The sequence below is a fragment of the Myxine glutinosa genome, chromosome 5 (genome assembly GCF_964187855.1).
Source record: "Myxine glutinosa chromosome 5, kmMyxGlut1.1, whole genome shotgun sequence".
Lineage (NCBI taxonomy): Eukaryota > Metazoa > Chordata > Myxini > Myxiniformes > Myxinidae > Myxine > Myxine glutinosa.
Window position 1 is genome coordinate 104493371 of NC_136265.1, and position 15086 is coordinate 104508456.

At 41.0% G+C, this 15086-nt stretch overlaps 1 protein-coding gene across 9 annotated transcripts in view; it reads left to right on the forward strand.

Annotated features, from left to right (window-relative positions):
- LOC137427291 (protein 4.1) overlaps nt 1–15086 on the forward strand; it is a 100060-nt gene that overhangs the window by 57541 nt on the left and 27433 nt on the right. For all 9 annotated transcript variants that reach the window (XM_068116684.2, XM_068116687.2, XM_068116686.2 and 6 more), the window contains 4 exons: nt 89–313; nt 7531–7618; nt 7769–7921; nt 13089–13186. In XM_068116684.2, coding sequence (XP_067972785.2) covers nt 89–313; nt 7531–7618; nt 7769–7921; nt 13089–13186 — 564 coding nt within the window. The remainder of the gene's footprint in view (nt 1–88; nt 314–7530; nt 7619–7768; nt 7922–13088; nt 13187–15086) is intronic.

A 15086-nucleotide genomic window follows, 5' to 3' on the forward strand; every position in this document is an offset into this window, starting at 1 on the left:
CTTTGCAATTATTTTACCATTCCCTTATTTATTTATTTATTTTTGCTCCCTCTTCAACTATTTCCACATCCACTGTTATTCCTTCCAGTTACCACGTATGCCTCCAGCTCCGCTCTGATGTGACGTCTGGACGTTTGCCCTGCTCGTTTGTGACACTGGCACTCCTTGCCTCGTGTGCTGCTCAAGCGGAGCTTGGTGATTACGATGCGGCGGAACATTTGCCAGGGTATCTGGTCCCACTACATCTTATACCTAACTCTGCCACAACACCTGAGCTCGAGCGCAAAGTCGAGGAACTCCATCGTAGTCATCGGTGGGTAGGTCTTAGCCACACAGCACAGTATGTGGCACCAGAAAACATTCAGCTGAATTCACTGGTTGGCCTCACCAGAGGAGAGGAGAGGGAGGGTATTGCATTTGAGTCAGTCTGTTTGTCTGTCTGTTTGTCTGCACAGAATAAGTATGATTTTCTCTGCAATCATTTGTTCCCACTGATGGGTATTTTTCACTATAGGTTCACCTCCTGTAGAATTTTTTAAAAATCATAATTATGACGTCATAGATCACATGGTATGGGTGCTATCTTGGAAAAAACGAAAAACTCTGCACCTCTAACTCTGAAAGGGCTGCTTCGAAAAAATTGAGACATGGCTCATTGTAAAGACTTGGGGAATAACATAAGTTAATGATGATGTAATGGTTCCTCCATTATGACTTCATAAATCAACAAGTACAAAACTTCATCTGACCAAGATGAAATTTCTTGAGCATCATCTCGGGATAAATTGGTGGAGAAAAATAATAATAATAATGACGTCATTGGTGACGTGGTTCGGCCGCCATATTTGTTTTAACACAAAAGCCTTAAAACCTGGTGTTGGTGTTGGGCTAGTTGGGCTAGCCCTGGTGTTGGGCTAGCGGCTAGGGTGCCGGCTTCGAATCCAAGGATCCTGGGTTCGAATCCCGGTCGATTGCTGAATTAACGCCAGGGGGGTTGACTCAGCCTGTCATCCTTCCGAGGTCGGCTAATTTGAGTACCATTTCACTGGTAATTCCCTGTTTGTCGTTAAAGGTGGAAAAAGGGTTGGCGTCAGGAAGGGCATCCGGCCGTAAAACATTGCTTCAAAAAGGGGACCGAAAAACAACAACAACCACGGTTCCCGAAAAAGGCCAACCCCCGCTTTGCGGGGAAAAATGGCCTCTAAAGGTGGTTTTTTAAATATTTTTTTACAAAAGCCTTAAAACCACTAAAAACCATTTTTCTCCCAAACGGCTAAACATATTGAGGCAAAACATTACATGCATGATCGCATTTCCATGACAAACAAAAAGTTCCACGACCATGACGTCATAAGTCACATGTTTTGGCGGCTATGATTTTTTGAAGAATAAAACTTCAAAAAGGCACTCCTCCAGAACGGTGAACAGATCGAACGGAAAACACACACACACACACACACACACACACACACACACACACACACACACACACACACACACACACACACACACACACACACACACACACACACACACACACACACACACACACACACACACACACACACACACACACACACACACACACACACACACACACACACACACACACACACACACACACACACACACACACACACGGTCAAAAGTTTTAGAACACCTCAATTTTTCCAGTTTTTATTGAAATTTACACAGTTTAATGTCTCAATGTTCTCTGAAATTAAGCATAGAACAAATAAACAATTGGAGATAAAAAAAAGAAATCATAGAATCATTTTGTTTAACCAAATTTAATTTAAATTTTTGACTCGGCAAAGTAGCCACCTTTTGCAGATATAACCGCCGAACACACTCGTGGCATTGTTTCTACAATGGAAATCAAATATTGTTCGGGAAGTTCTTCCCAATACTGTTGCAGAGGTTGTTACACTTGCAGGTTGCTTTGCTTTCATCCTTCTGTCCAGTTCATCCCAAACCAGCTCGATGGGGTTTAAGTCTGGAGACTGTGCTGGCCATTCCATGATTTGAAGCCTACCGTCTTGTTCTTTTCCTCGAAGGTAGTTTTGACATATCCTGGAGGTGTGTTTAGGGTCATTATCTTGCTGTAGGATGAACCGCTGATCAACTAGGCATATAACCAGAGGGTATTGCATGGCACTGTAAAATGCTGTGGTAGCCCTTTTGGTTCAGGGTGCCAGTCACTCTGTGCAAGTCGCCGACTCTGGATCGAGCAAAAGAGCCCTAGACCATCATGCTTCCTCCTCCATGTTTGACAGTTGGTGTCACACACTGAGGAACCATCCTTTCCTCTATTCGACTGCGTACAAAAACCCTGCGTGATGAACCAAAGATTTCAAATTTTGATTCATCGGTCCATAAGACCTTCTTCCAGTCTTCAGTAGTCCACTGGCGGTGCTTCATGGCCCAGGCAAGCCTCTTTTTCTTATTTTGCCATCTTAGCAATGGCTTTCTTAATGCCACTCGACCTGTCAAACCTGCAGCTCGAAGTCTTCTCTTCACAGTTGAAACTGAGACTTGCTTACTTCGACCAGTGTTGAGCTGTGCTTGAAGCTGTTGTCATGTGAGCCATCTATCATGCAAGCTGTTGACTCTCAGAAACTTGTCTTCTGATTCTGTTGTGGCTTTGGGTCTGCCAGACCTCTTCCTGTCAGAGTTTCCTCCAGTTTCCAATATACTACTTCCTGCAGTGCTTCATTCCCTGTGTGTCGCAAGAGGCGACTAACAGGGTTGGTGGCAGGAAGGGCATTCGGCCATAAAACATTGCTTCAAAAAAGGGGGGGACCATGGTGCCCGAAAAAGGCCAACCCCCGCTCTGCAGGGAAAAATGGCCTCCAAAGATGGTTCTGCAGTGCAATATTGTCCAAATAATGCTTCACAGGGTGTAATAACAGTCTGTTCCAATACTGCTTTTATACAGACAGGGGGTTTGTAATCAAGAAATCAGCAGAGGTTGGGACACCTGTAGGAATTGTTTGCATCAACTTTCAAGGCTTAATTTACTTACATTGCTGCAGAACAGCTGTAAGTGGTTAACCCATTACTTGTTCCCTGAAGAAGGCCTTTTTTTACAATATCACTGTGCAATTTACATTATTTTCCCGTTTTTACGAACCTAAACTTTTTTTTAACCTCGAGCAGTTTACTGCAAACCTTTGTACCATTTCAGGTTATTCACTGGACATTAAACTGCATAAATTTCAATAAAAACTGTTAAAATTGAGGTGTTCTAAAACTTTTGACCGGTAGTGTACATGTTCCCCATGACTTGTGTATACCATGCTGTCCTTGAATAATTTATGCGTCACATGGTTTGGTGGCCATATTGGATTGAACGACAATCTTTAAAAAGATATATCTCTTGATTCATTCATAAATTCATAAATGAAGATTCATAAATTCATCCTTATTGATTGATGTGAAACTTCAAAGTAATGTAGTCGTCATGAAGTGGAACACGTGTTTAACATTTCAATATGATTGGTCTTACAGACTGGCAGCCAGAAGTTGTTATTGTTTGAAGTAGAAGAAACTCCACTATATTATCTTCGCCAGCCATGAGTTTTCAAAATATCTATTAATTGTACACCAATCCTTTCCTATGCCATCTCCAGGCGCTGCATAACGTCATTGCCGGGCACCGGAGGGGGCTCGGCAATGACGCACGCTGATAGGGAGTACTCAGTTTTCACTCTGGTTTCTTGTTTGTTTGTTTCTTTGTTTGTTTCTTTGTTTATTTGATTGTTTGTTTTCCGGCAAGTATGTTGGTTGGTTTATCTGTTTGTCTGTCTGTTTGTGCGCAGTACTATGTCTACATCGTTGCACATAGCATCGCCATACTTTACACACATATTTGCCTTGCCCTGGAATAGACTGTGCCCAATTTTTAACTCTCTAGGCTCAAGGTCAAGCTCAAGGTCACCCAAAACGTGAAATCAGGGGGTCGAGTTTTCATTTAAAATATATTTCAAACCACTATAACTCTAAAAGTACAAGAGATATGCATACACTTACTGTTACTGACATATAGGAAGTCACATACGACATTTCATTTGGCACCATGACCTTTGAACTTGAGTGACCTTGAAAGGTCAAACTCGAGGTCAATAAAAAAGTACATTCTGGCAAGTCCTCGGTCTTTGACCGATTTCTAGTTTGATTGTTTGTTTGTTTGCCCAGGCAATATCTCAGCCATCCTTTGAGCGAGGAAGCTGAAATTTTGGCACAATAGTGAGCAAGTGCTTTGGCAAAAACGGTATTTTTTGTTTTTTGATTAATCAATTAATTGATTAATTACTTAATTATCATTGATTAATTAAGTACTTATCCCTGGTGTTGGGCTAGCGGCTAGGGTGCCGGCTTAGGATCCTAGGATCCTGGGTTCGAATCCCGGTCCAATCGCTGAATTAACGCCAGGGGGGTTGACTCAGCCTGTCATCCTTCCGAGGTCGGCAAATTGAGTACCAGTTCACTGGTAATTCCCTGCTTGTCGTTAAAGGCGGCAAAAAGGGTTGGCGTCAGGAAGGGCATCCGGCCATAAAACATTGCTTCAAAAAGGGGACCGAAAAACAACAACAACCACGGTTCCCGAAAAAGGCCAACCCCTGCTTGCAGGGAAAAATGGCCTCTAAAGGTGGTTTTTTAAAAATTTAAATTAAGTACTTATTTATTTTCTTTCTCATCTGGGCAGCATTATCTCAGGCACCTTTTGATCTCGGAAGCTGATGTTTGGACACGACAATGACCAAGTGATTTGGCTATAAAGGATATTTTTGATTTATTGATTAATCAATTAATCGGTTAATTATTTAATTATTCGATTAATGACTTAATTAATTTTGTTTAAGATACAAATTCGGATGAAATGGTGGTGGTTTAGGTATTCTATTAGGCAATTGATTAATTATTTAATTATTTTTGATTATTATTTATTTATTTTCATTATTAATCGTTTATTTATTTTCTTTCTCATCTGGGAAATATCCCAGGCACCCTTTGAGGTAGGAAGCTGATATTTGGACACAGCAGTGACCAAGTGATGTGGCTACAAAGGATCTTCTTGATTTATTAATTAATCGATTAATTATTCATTGATTAATCAATTATTATTATTATTCTTTTTGATTAATGACTTATTTAATTATTTTTCAAAAAGTTACTGCTTCGGATGAAGCACTGGTGGTTTAGGTATGCTATTAGCCAATTGATTATGAAAATATTTTATGACAATATTTATTGATTTTAATTATGCAATTAATCAATCGATTATGGTACACCTCAGGTTGTACAAAAAGTGGGGTTGTACAAAACCATAAATTATGGAAAGACCTCCCTCCCAATGCAGTCTCTGTGCTGCACGGCGTTATTGCCAGGTGCCGAAGGCGCTGGAGGATATTTATTTATTTGGCATGGGGGCGGTGTACTTTGAATGTATCTGTACTTGTTATGTACTGTTTGAAGTTAGTGGCACCCTGTCTATTAATTGCGTACGTCCATTAATTATGTACTATCGGAATGTACCTTTAAAGAAATGACCGAGAAAGACTTGGCTAAAGATGGTGGAAGAAGAAATGCGGGCAAGGGGGTTAACAAGGAGAGATGCAGAAAATAGGGCAAAATGGAGAAGATTGTCACAGGGACCGCAAGGCTAACCCCCCTCTGGCAGGGAAAATGGCCTTAAAATGCATGTTGTTGTGTTTGTTGGGATGTACCTTTCGAAACTTTGGACTGCTGAGACCCATTGGACCTTTGAAGAACCTTTAAGACCCCGAGGACTCAGAAGACCCAAAAAGACCCAAAAGACCCCGAGGACTCAAAGACCCAAAAAACCCCGAAGACCCAAAAAAGCCATAGGACCCTGATGACCCAAAAGACTCCGAGGATGCAAAATACCCTGAGGGCAGCCGCATAAAAAAAAAAATACAACACTGAATTCAGTTTTATAAAGAGGGCGTAATGTGTCACGCGTGTCTGATGAAAATGAGGTGATACAAAATGATGAAAGAATGTACAAAAAGACCCCACAAAATATACCTCACAAACACGTCCTGGTGAGGGTCTGCAATCTCTGATTTCTCCTTCTTTTTTGACTTGCTTTTGCCTCGAGTGCAAACGTTTCGTTAAATGGTACATGTTAGTGTTTCCCTAATTAGTGGCTTTTCCACCGTTCCTCCTCATGTTGAATTTCGTTTGACATGTTGAATCAGTTATTTATAACTTGAGACTTGAGAAGCATTGAAGGGATTTCAAGCAAACTTTGCAAAACTATGGAGTGTAATACAATGATGAAATGAATCGATTTTGGGTTCAAAAGGTCAAAGGTCAGTGGTCATGTGGCCTTTAATTGAAAACGTTTTGCATTCCATAAGTCGCGTTAGAAGCCGCCTAATGTTGTCGCTCTTCTCATCTCTCTCCCTCTCTCTCCCTCTCCCTCCCAATCTCGCTCTCTCCGTCTCTCCCTCCCCCTCTCTCTCCCTCCCTCCCTCTCTCATGTGACCTTTAATTGAGATAAAAGTTTCATGGCCCAAGTTGACATTTTGTTTTCCTCAAATTTTTGTTCCGAGGGTTATTTTCATCTGGTCAAAACTTAATTGTTCTTGAATTGTTTTTTATATAATGGTAGGATTGGCTTTTTCTGTGTTACAAAATAAAATACCTGTTTTCAGTGCTTACAAATTGTATTCACTGTTCGAGTTTGTCATAATCACTTGTTTATTTTCACAACTTTATTGAAGTTTGTGTATAATTTGCTAGCATCAAAACTGCATCATTGATCTACAGGTAGTGGATAAAAACGGAAACATCTGGGTAAATGAGGGAGTGACACCAAGCAACAGCTTCCACACAGGAGGTGTGGCCCATGTGTTAATTAAGCAAATAACATCCCAGCATGCTTAGGGTCATGCATAAAAATGCTGCATGGGCCTGGTTGCCTATAATTATGGTTAGCATGGCTGCAAAAGGATGGCAATGTCTCCATCCACAGAGCACGTGTGGTCGCCCAGTGGTTTGATGAGCATGACACTGATGTTGTCCATATGTCATGGCCTTGTCAGTCACCAGATCTGAACCCAGTCGAGCATTTATGGGATATTTTGGAACGATGCCTGAGACAGCGTTTTCCACCTCAATCAAACAGGTGTGAGTTGATTGACTCCCTTGTGTTGTGGAAGAATGGTGCCGCATCCCCCCTACAGAATTCCAGACGCTGGTGGGCTCATACCGGTCGTACTGGTTACACGTGGTGGCCAAACACCCTATTAAGTGACTTTACATTGGTGTTTCCATTAATTTTATCCACTACCTGTATGTCTGCTATTTTAGCCTTTTTTATTTTAGTTGTCATCCAGATTTTAAATAAACTTCCAAAGAACAGCTGAGTTGTCAACACCAGTATCCTCATGAACATTGTCTCTGTTGTTAATTTTTTTTTTTTGCCAAAACAAACAAATTTTTTTTTTGCCATTTGCCAAACTTTTACATGGAGCAACTAATTGTATGTCTCCAACACAGAGGGCAAAGTCCAGCTGAGGCTGACCTCAGCTTTCTTGAAAATGCCAAGAAACTCGCTATGTACGGGGTGGATGTGCACCCTGCGAAGGTGAGACTTGACAGCCCCTTCCCCTTTCCCTCACCCCGTCCTCCCCACACCACCCATCCCTACAACACTTATCAACTTGACCCTCATTTCAACCTTCCACCACCACCATATTCTGCCATTTCATTTGAACCTTTTGTTTGCCATTTGCAGGATTCTGAAGGAGTAGACATTGGACTTGGAATTTGTGCAAGCGGCTTGCTAGTTTACAAGGACCATTTACGGATCAACCGCTTCCCCTGGGCAAAGATCCTTAAAATCTCGTACAAGAGAAACAGTTTCTACATCAAGATTCGTCCTGGAGATGTATACATATAGAAAACTAGCTGTGGGGATGGAATTTGGGAATAATTAATTTGGATATAAACAGGGTTTTAATACAGTAAATGATCTATCTCACTGTAGAAAGGAATAAACAGTTGATCGGAAAGATTTGTAATGCTGTAAAATTGATTTTTGTGGAAAGGAACCACAGTACTTAATTTCAATTGAATTATATATTTTGTATTTCCACCTGCAAGTTATGTTAAGAGCTCTTCGGTTGATTCAGATTGTGTACTTTGCCGCCATATTTTACATTTTGTTTGCACATAGGGGTGGGGGAGGACAGGAAGTGAGGAACATAAGATTGTAAAACACTCAAGAAAGGAAGAGGCTGGAGTGGGATGGGAGTAAAAGAGAGAGTGAAAAGGTATATATATATATATATATATATATATATGTATTTATTATTTTTTTAAATATATATATACTGTATATATATATATTTAGATATACATGGCATGGATGAGGTGGTTGAGTGGGGAGGATAAGGATAAGGAGTCAAAAGTTGTGCCATTCTTGCATTCGTGTTTAATATAAAGTGTCCACAAATTCACGTTTCATATTCAAACTGTAATAATGAAATACGACACAACAATGCAGTTTGTTACATGTTAAGGAACATTTGTCAAAGTTTTATTGTCAAGATTGGTGAAAACCTGCTCCCAAAAGGAACGAGGGGATTTGTTTTCATAATTGGAAATAATTTACACACGTGCATTACTCCCCTCCCTCCGGCAGTGGTCACTGGTTCAAACAGTAATATCGGTGCCCCTAGTTCAGTACACCATGTCCTTCACATAACCCTATAGAAAACATCGAGAAGTTATGCTCGGCGAACGTGGTAACTGCAGATTTGGACCATCGCGCCTGGTCCATTAATCATTGAGGAAATTGCGCACTATCAGACAACTATGTAGGGGAGTTCTGATTGTCCATAAATTACCTCTGGTTGCAGGTTCACCAATTGTGGGAGTACAAAGTTCTCCAACATATCCAGGTAATTGGCAGACTTTATAGTGACTTCAGGAAAGGAGAATGGCCCAATGACTCGGTCATGCATTAGACCACACCACACATAACTTTTGGGCTGTTGCGCTCAAGGTCTTGGAACTCATGTGGAGGCTCAAAGCTCCAGATATTGATGTTGTGTCTGTTAACCTTCCTGGAAATGAGGAAAGTTGACTTGGCTGAGAATAGCGCATGTCATAGGAATCCGTTGTCTTCGTCTAAGTGTTCCATAATGTCCACTGCAAATGCCATGCGCCACTTGCAGTCGACCAACCTGAGTGCTTGCACCAGCTGAACCTTGTGCGCAGTCGCGAGTGCAGAACTTTGTGCCATATAGCGTGATGGAGACAGCTGCCTTGTGGCAGTCTGAATGAATGGACTAATGGCAACTGCGCTCAAACGACTCAACATCCACACCACCTGGTTTTGTCTGGCCTGCCCCCTTTGTCTGTGGGATGCTACCAGTCTCCGTAAACCTCTTGTGCCGCTCAGGAGTCATTTTCCTCACTGGTGGCTGCCTTCCATAGGTCGTCCTGAAGCTTCGTTTAACCTGTGCAGCTGATTTGATCTCTAAACAAGGCAACACAATGCGCTTTTTCTTATAGGTATGCCATTTACATTAAATGTGAAATCACGGGTCACAGGAGACACCTGGAAACGAAAATATATCCAATAAAACTGGGAAATATTCTTTCGCATGAAGCACACTGCATCGTTATATCCCATTTCATTATTTTATTACTGTTTGACTTTGGAATGGTTATGTGTGGACATGTAGCTCGGTGTGCTACGTTTTACCAATATGATGAAGTCGTTGCCAAACAAATGTTAAGTACTCGTCCGTGGGCTAAGTACATCCCTTTACTTGGGCAGGTATTGGTAACAATCCTTCCCGAAAATATAAATACCCAGTTAATGTATATGAAGCAACAACATGCCTACTACTTCTGTGCATATATAATATGTCATGGTTATTTATATAGATCAAATAGATTGCAATGTCACTGGCGCCAAGGCTGACACCAGAGGCCTGAAGCTTGAGGACTGTACGTATTGTCACCTTTACAAGGCCCATAATACCTAACCTCTCCAACCTTTGAATATTTGATGATCCTTTTAATAGTTGTTTTGGTTGTTTTACACTGAACGGAAAGTTTTATCGAGCATGGTGGCTCTAAATATGAGGAGACTTCTGAAGACATCTTAGACTTAAGAGAGCACCAAAATGGCAGGCCTATGCTTTTCCTGCTGACAATTATGGGTGGAGTTTGGTCATATATATATATATATATATATATATATATATATATATATATATATATATATATATACACGCACACACACACACACACACACACACACACACACACACACACACAAGCACGTCGGTACGAAAGTAATGCCTCTTATTTTTCAGTTTGTAACCAAAGTATCGTACGGAAGCTATGTGAAGGGTTTGTAACTGCCATCCATTTTGAGTTGATCACACCAAGCTTTGAAAATGGCTGCCCCGCTGTATGTGTGTGTACGGAGGAGAGAACAGTCATTGAATTTCTCACTGTGGATGAGGTTCTTTCAGTGGATATTCATAAGTGTTTAAAGAATGTGCATGATGACTCCACCATTGATGTGAGCACTGTTGGACATTGGGCAAAGAGAAACCGATATCGATGACAAGCCTCAAAGTTTATGGAGACTATATGGAACTCAAACGGCACTCTTCGACGTCACGACGTCGACCGATATGCCTCCGCCCACATTATTACATCATTATGATACTTGTATCAAGTTTGATTTAAATCCATTCAGCTGTGCCCAAGCTAGCACATTTTTACCTGACATGACCTCTGACCTTTGACCTATTGACCCTAAAATTTAATCAGTTAATCTTTACAATATTATATATACCTGTACCAAGTTTGAATTAGATCACTTCATCCGTTCTCAAGCTTTAGACCTATTACAGATATGACCTTTGACCCCAAAATCTAATCGCTTAATCTTCATTATACATACCTGTACCAAGTTTGAATTGGTGTACTTTAGCCGTTCTCAAGTTATAGACGTATTAGACTTTGACCTTTGACGTCTTGACCCCAAAATGTAATCAGTTCATCTTTACATCATTCTACATAATGGTACCAAATTTGGTCAGCATCCCATCACTGGTTCACAAGTTATCGCGGTAACAGTATTTTTACCTAACATGACTTCTGACCTTTGCACTTTGACCTCGTGACCCCAAAATTTAATCAGTTCATCTTTACCTCATTATACAGATCTCTGCAAAGTTTGACTAAGATACCTTTAGCTGTTCTGAAGTTATGGTGGTAAGGAAAATCTATCATGGATGGACGGACAACCTAAAAACATAATTCCTCAGGCGACTTCGTCGGCAGAGGCATAAAAAATAACTTCATATTTGCCACAGGTGTACACATATTCCCTGCACAACAGGAGACGTTCTTTTGCAATTACTTTTGTGTGTGTGTCTGTGTCTGCGTCTGTGTCTGTCTGGGCGGTGCCTTTTTTCCATTTGAGTTTTGTCATCAAATTTTCACCAAAGCTTTATTACGAGAATATGGAGAAGGCAAATTAATAATTTGGTCAAAAGGTCAGCATCCCATAAAATCATCAATTTTTGGCCAATTGACCTGAAATTTTAAGAATTTGCATATTGGGGCACTGAAGTGCTTCACCAATCAAAAGCTCGAAGCTGATTATGTTTTTAGATCTAAAGCTCAAAGGTCAAGGCCGCATAAAATCATCAATTTTCATTTTGTATTTTTTTTTAAACCGCTATCGTTATTTTGAGACCGCTATCGTTATTTTGAGTACATGGAAGATGATGTCTGAATACTCCAGGTGCTTTCGAGTTGGCATTATATTCGGTGAGAAATAAAACGAGGCATTACTTTCGTACCGACCCTCAGCATCAGTGTTTGTGTATCCAGTGCATCCCTAAGTCCTCCAGGGGCATGACTCTTAATTCAAATTCTAACATTTGTATCTCAGCCTCACGACATTGTTCTGTTAATTACTTTGAGTTTATACTGGACATGTAATATTGGAATATATTGTTTTATGACCTTTTGACCCTTTCCAATATCCTGTCTCCATCTTCTTCACCACTCTAGATTCTCTCATAGAAAGAAGATATATATATATATATATATATATATATATATATATATATATATATATATATATATATATATACAGTATATATATTTATATATATTATATTTATATTTATATTTATATTTATATATATATTTACATATATTTATATATATTTATATATATATATATTTATATTTATATATATATTTATATATATATATATTTATATATATATATTTTTATATATATATATTTTTATATATATATATTTTTATATATATATATTTTTATATATATATATATATTTATATATATATATATTTCTATATATATTTATATATACACATATACACATATACACACACTTATGTAAAGTCACTTAATAGGGCGTTGTTTCCATACATAAAATGAAACACCTAGGTAAATGAGGGACACCAAGTAACAGCTTCCACACATGTGTGGCCCATGCGTTAATTAAGCAAATACTATCCCAGCATGCTTAGGGTCATGCCTAAAAATGCTGCACAGGCCTGGTTGCGTATCATTTTGGCTAGCATGGCTGCAAGAGAAGATACCCTCCCCCCCTCCCTCCCCAATGTCCACATTCACAGAACACGTGTGGTCGCCCAATGGTTTGATGAGCATGACACTGATGTTATCCATATTATGTAATGGCCTTGTCAGTCACCAGGTATGAACCAAATTGAGAATTTATGGGATATTCTTGGTGTACACCTGAGACAGCATTTCCTACCACAATCAAACACGTTGTGAGTTGATTGACCTCGTGGAAGAATGGTTCCACATCTCTCCTGCAGACGCTGGTGGGCTCTATGCCGCCGTGCATGCAGGACGTACTGGCTGCAATTGGTAGCCCAACGCCCTATTAAGTGACTTTACATTTGTGTTTCCTTATTTGTCCACTACCTGTATATATTGTAAAGGGGAAAAGTGGTGGGAAGTATGTCAGAACTTTAATTTATTTGTAATACTTCGAAATGTGTTCGTTTTACCATAGTTGGAGCAGTACGAAAGCACCATTGGTTTCAAGCTTCCCAGTCATCGTGCCTCCAAGCGCCTCTGGAAAGTCTGTGTGGAGCACCACACTTTCTTCAGGTGTGTGTTTGTGTTGTGTTGTTTTACTTATGGGTGTCATCCTAAGATCCAAGGAGGACCGATCTCAAGTTGCACTGAGAACATTGTGGTTGGCTTTCTCTTTAAACAATTGCATCAATTGTTTGTAAATGAGGGACACCAAGTAACAGCTTCCACACCGGTGTGGCCTATGCGCCTGGGGAATGGCATTCACGTCCGAAACAGATAATGTTCCAGCTCATCGAGTTACTCATTTGTTACTCATTGCACACTCATTGAGTACCAGCTTGCTGGGATGAATGATCACGGTGTGTACCCCGATTTAGAATAGGTACACCGTATCCCTGCGCATCGTAAGAGGCGACTAAGGGTTGGCGTCAGGAAGGGCATCCGGCCATAAAAACATTGCCTCAAACAGGGAACCATGATTGTCATGGGGCCCGCAAGGCTAACCCCCGCACTGGCGGGGAAAATGGCCTTAAAACGATCATTCATTCATTCATTCATTCATCGAGGGTCTGAGGCTGTCTTTGCAAGGTTCAAACGCAACAATCTATGATATCCCAGAGATTAACATTCCTTGTCCGAATGTCGCTGTGAGCAGGAGCATTATTGTACACATAAAGATGATTCCTGGACCATGTTGGTGAAGAGAAGCCGACGTATGTTGCTGTAAGATCTTATCAATGTATCGATCTGCCATCATATTGCCATGGGTGCGGATCTAGTTTGTACAAAAGATTGGCCCCAATAAATTCGTTCATATGATCATGTGCTTGTGAAGGTCACCATCTCTGGCCATCCTCACAGAACAGCCTCAGCGTGGCGAGTCTGGCAGTTCCCTCGGACAAACTGGCAGGGACTGCAAGCAGCCATCACATTTCAGGACTATTCTCCTATATCTACCACCCCTGAAATTACCTCAGCCAGGGGATTCTTCCACAGAAACCTGCTCTCTCTTATGCACAGATCCATACCATCTCGTCTTCAGTTATCTTACCCATCCAACCAGTCTTGGTACTCTGAATCCTGTGGTGAGGTAGTTGCTTTATAACAACTTGCCTTTGCCTCCTGGAAGGCAAATTCAACTGAAGGCAATGTCAGTTCCTTTCACAAAGCCCAGAACAAGTGTGTGTCCACCCTCAGGAGAGCCAGGAAACAATATCTCTCTACTCTCAAGACCGAACTTTCAAACTTGCCTCCCTCCTCTAAAACCTGGTAGTTCCTTGTCAAGTCTGTCTCTGGTGTATGGTCCCCTTTCATCCCTTCCCTCATTTCAAATGGCACCACAGCCGACTCCACTCGTGAGAAGGCCAAATGCCTCAATTCTGTGTTTGCTTCAAAATCTTACGTCCCTAACCCATCTTTCTGTACTCACATGCTGGTGATGGATGATCCACATGCTGGTGATGGAGGATCCACATGCTGGTGATGGAGGATCCACATGCTGGTGATGGATGACCCACATGCTGGTGATGGATGATCCACATGCTGGGGATGGATGATCCACATGCTGGTGATGGATGATCCACATGCTGGTGATGGATGATCCACATGCTGGTGATGGATGATCCACATGCTGGTGATGGATGATCCACATGCTGGTGATGGGTGATCCACATGCTGGTTATGGATGATCCACATGCTGGTGATGGATGATCCACATGCTCGTGATGGATGATCCACATGCTGGTGATGGATGATCCACATGCTGGTGATGGATGATCCACATGCTGGTGATGGATGATCCACATGCTGGTGATGGATGATCCACATGCTGGTGATGGATGATCCACATGCTGGTGATGGATGATCCACATGCTGGTGATGGATGATCCACATGCTGGGGATGGATGATCCTCATGCTGGTGATGGATGATCCACATGCTGGTGATGCATGATCCACATGCTGGTGATGGAT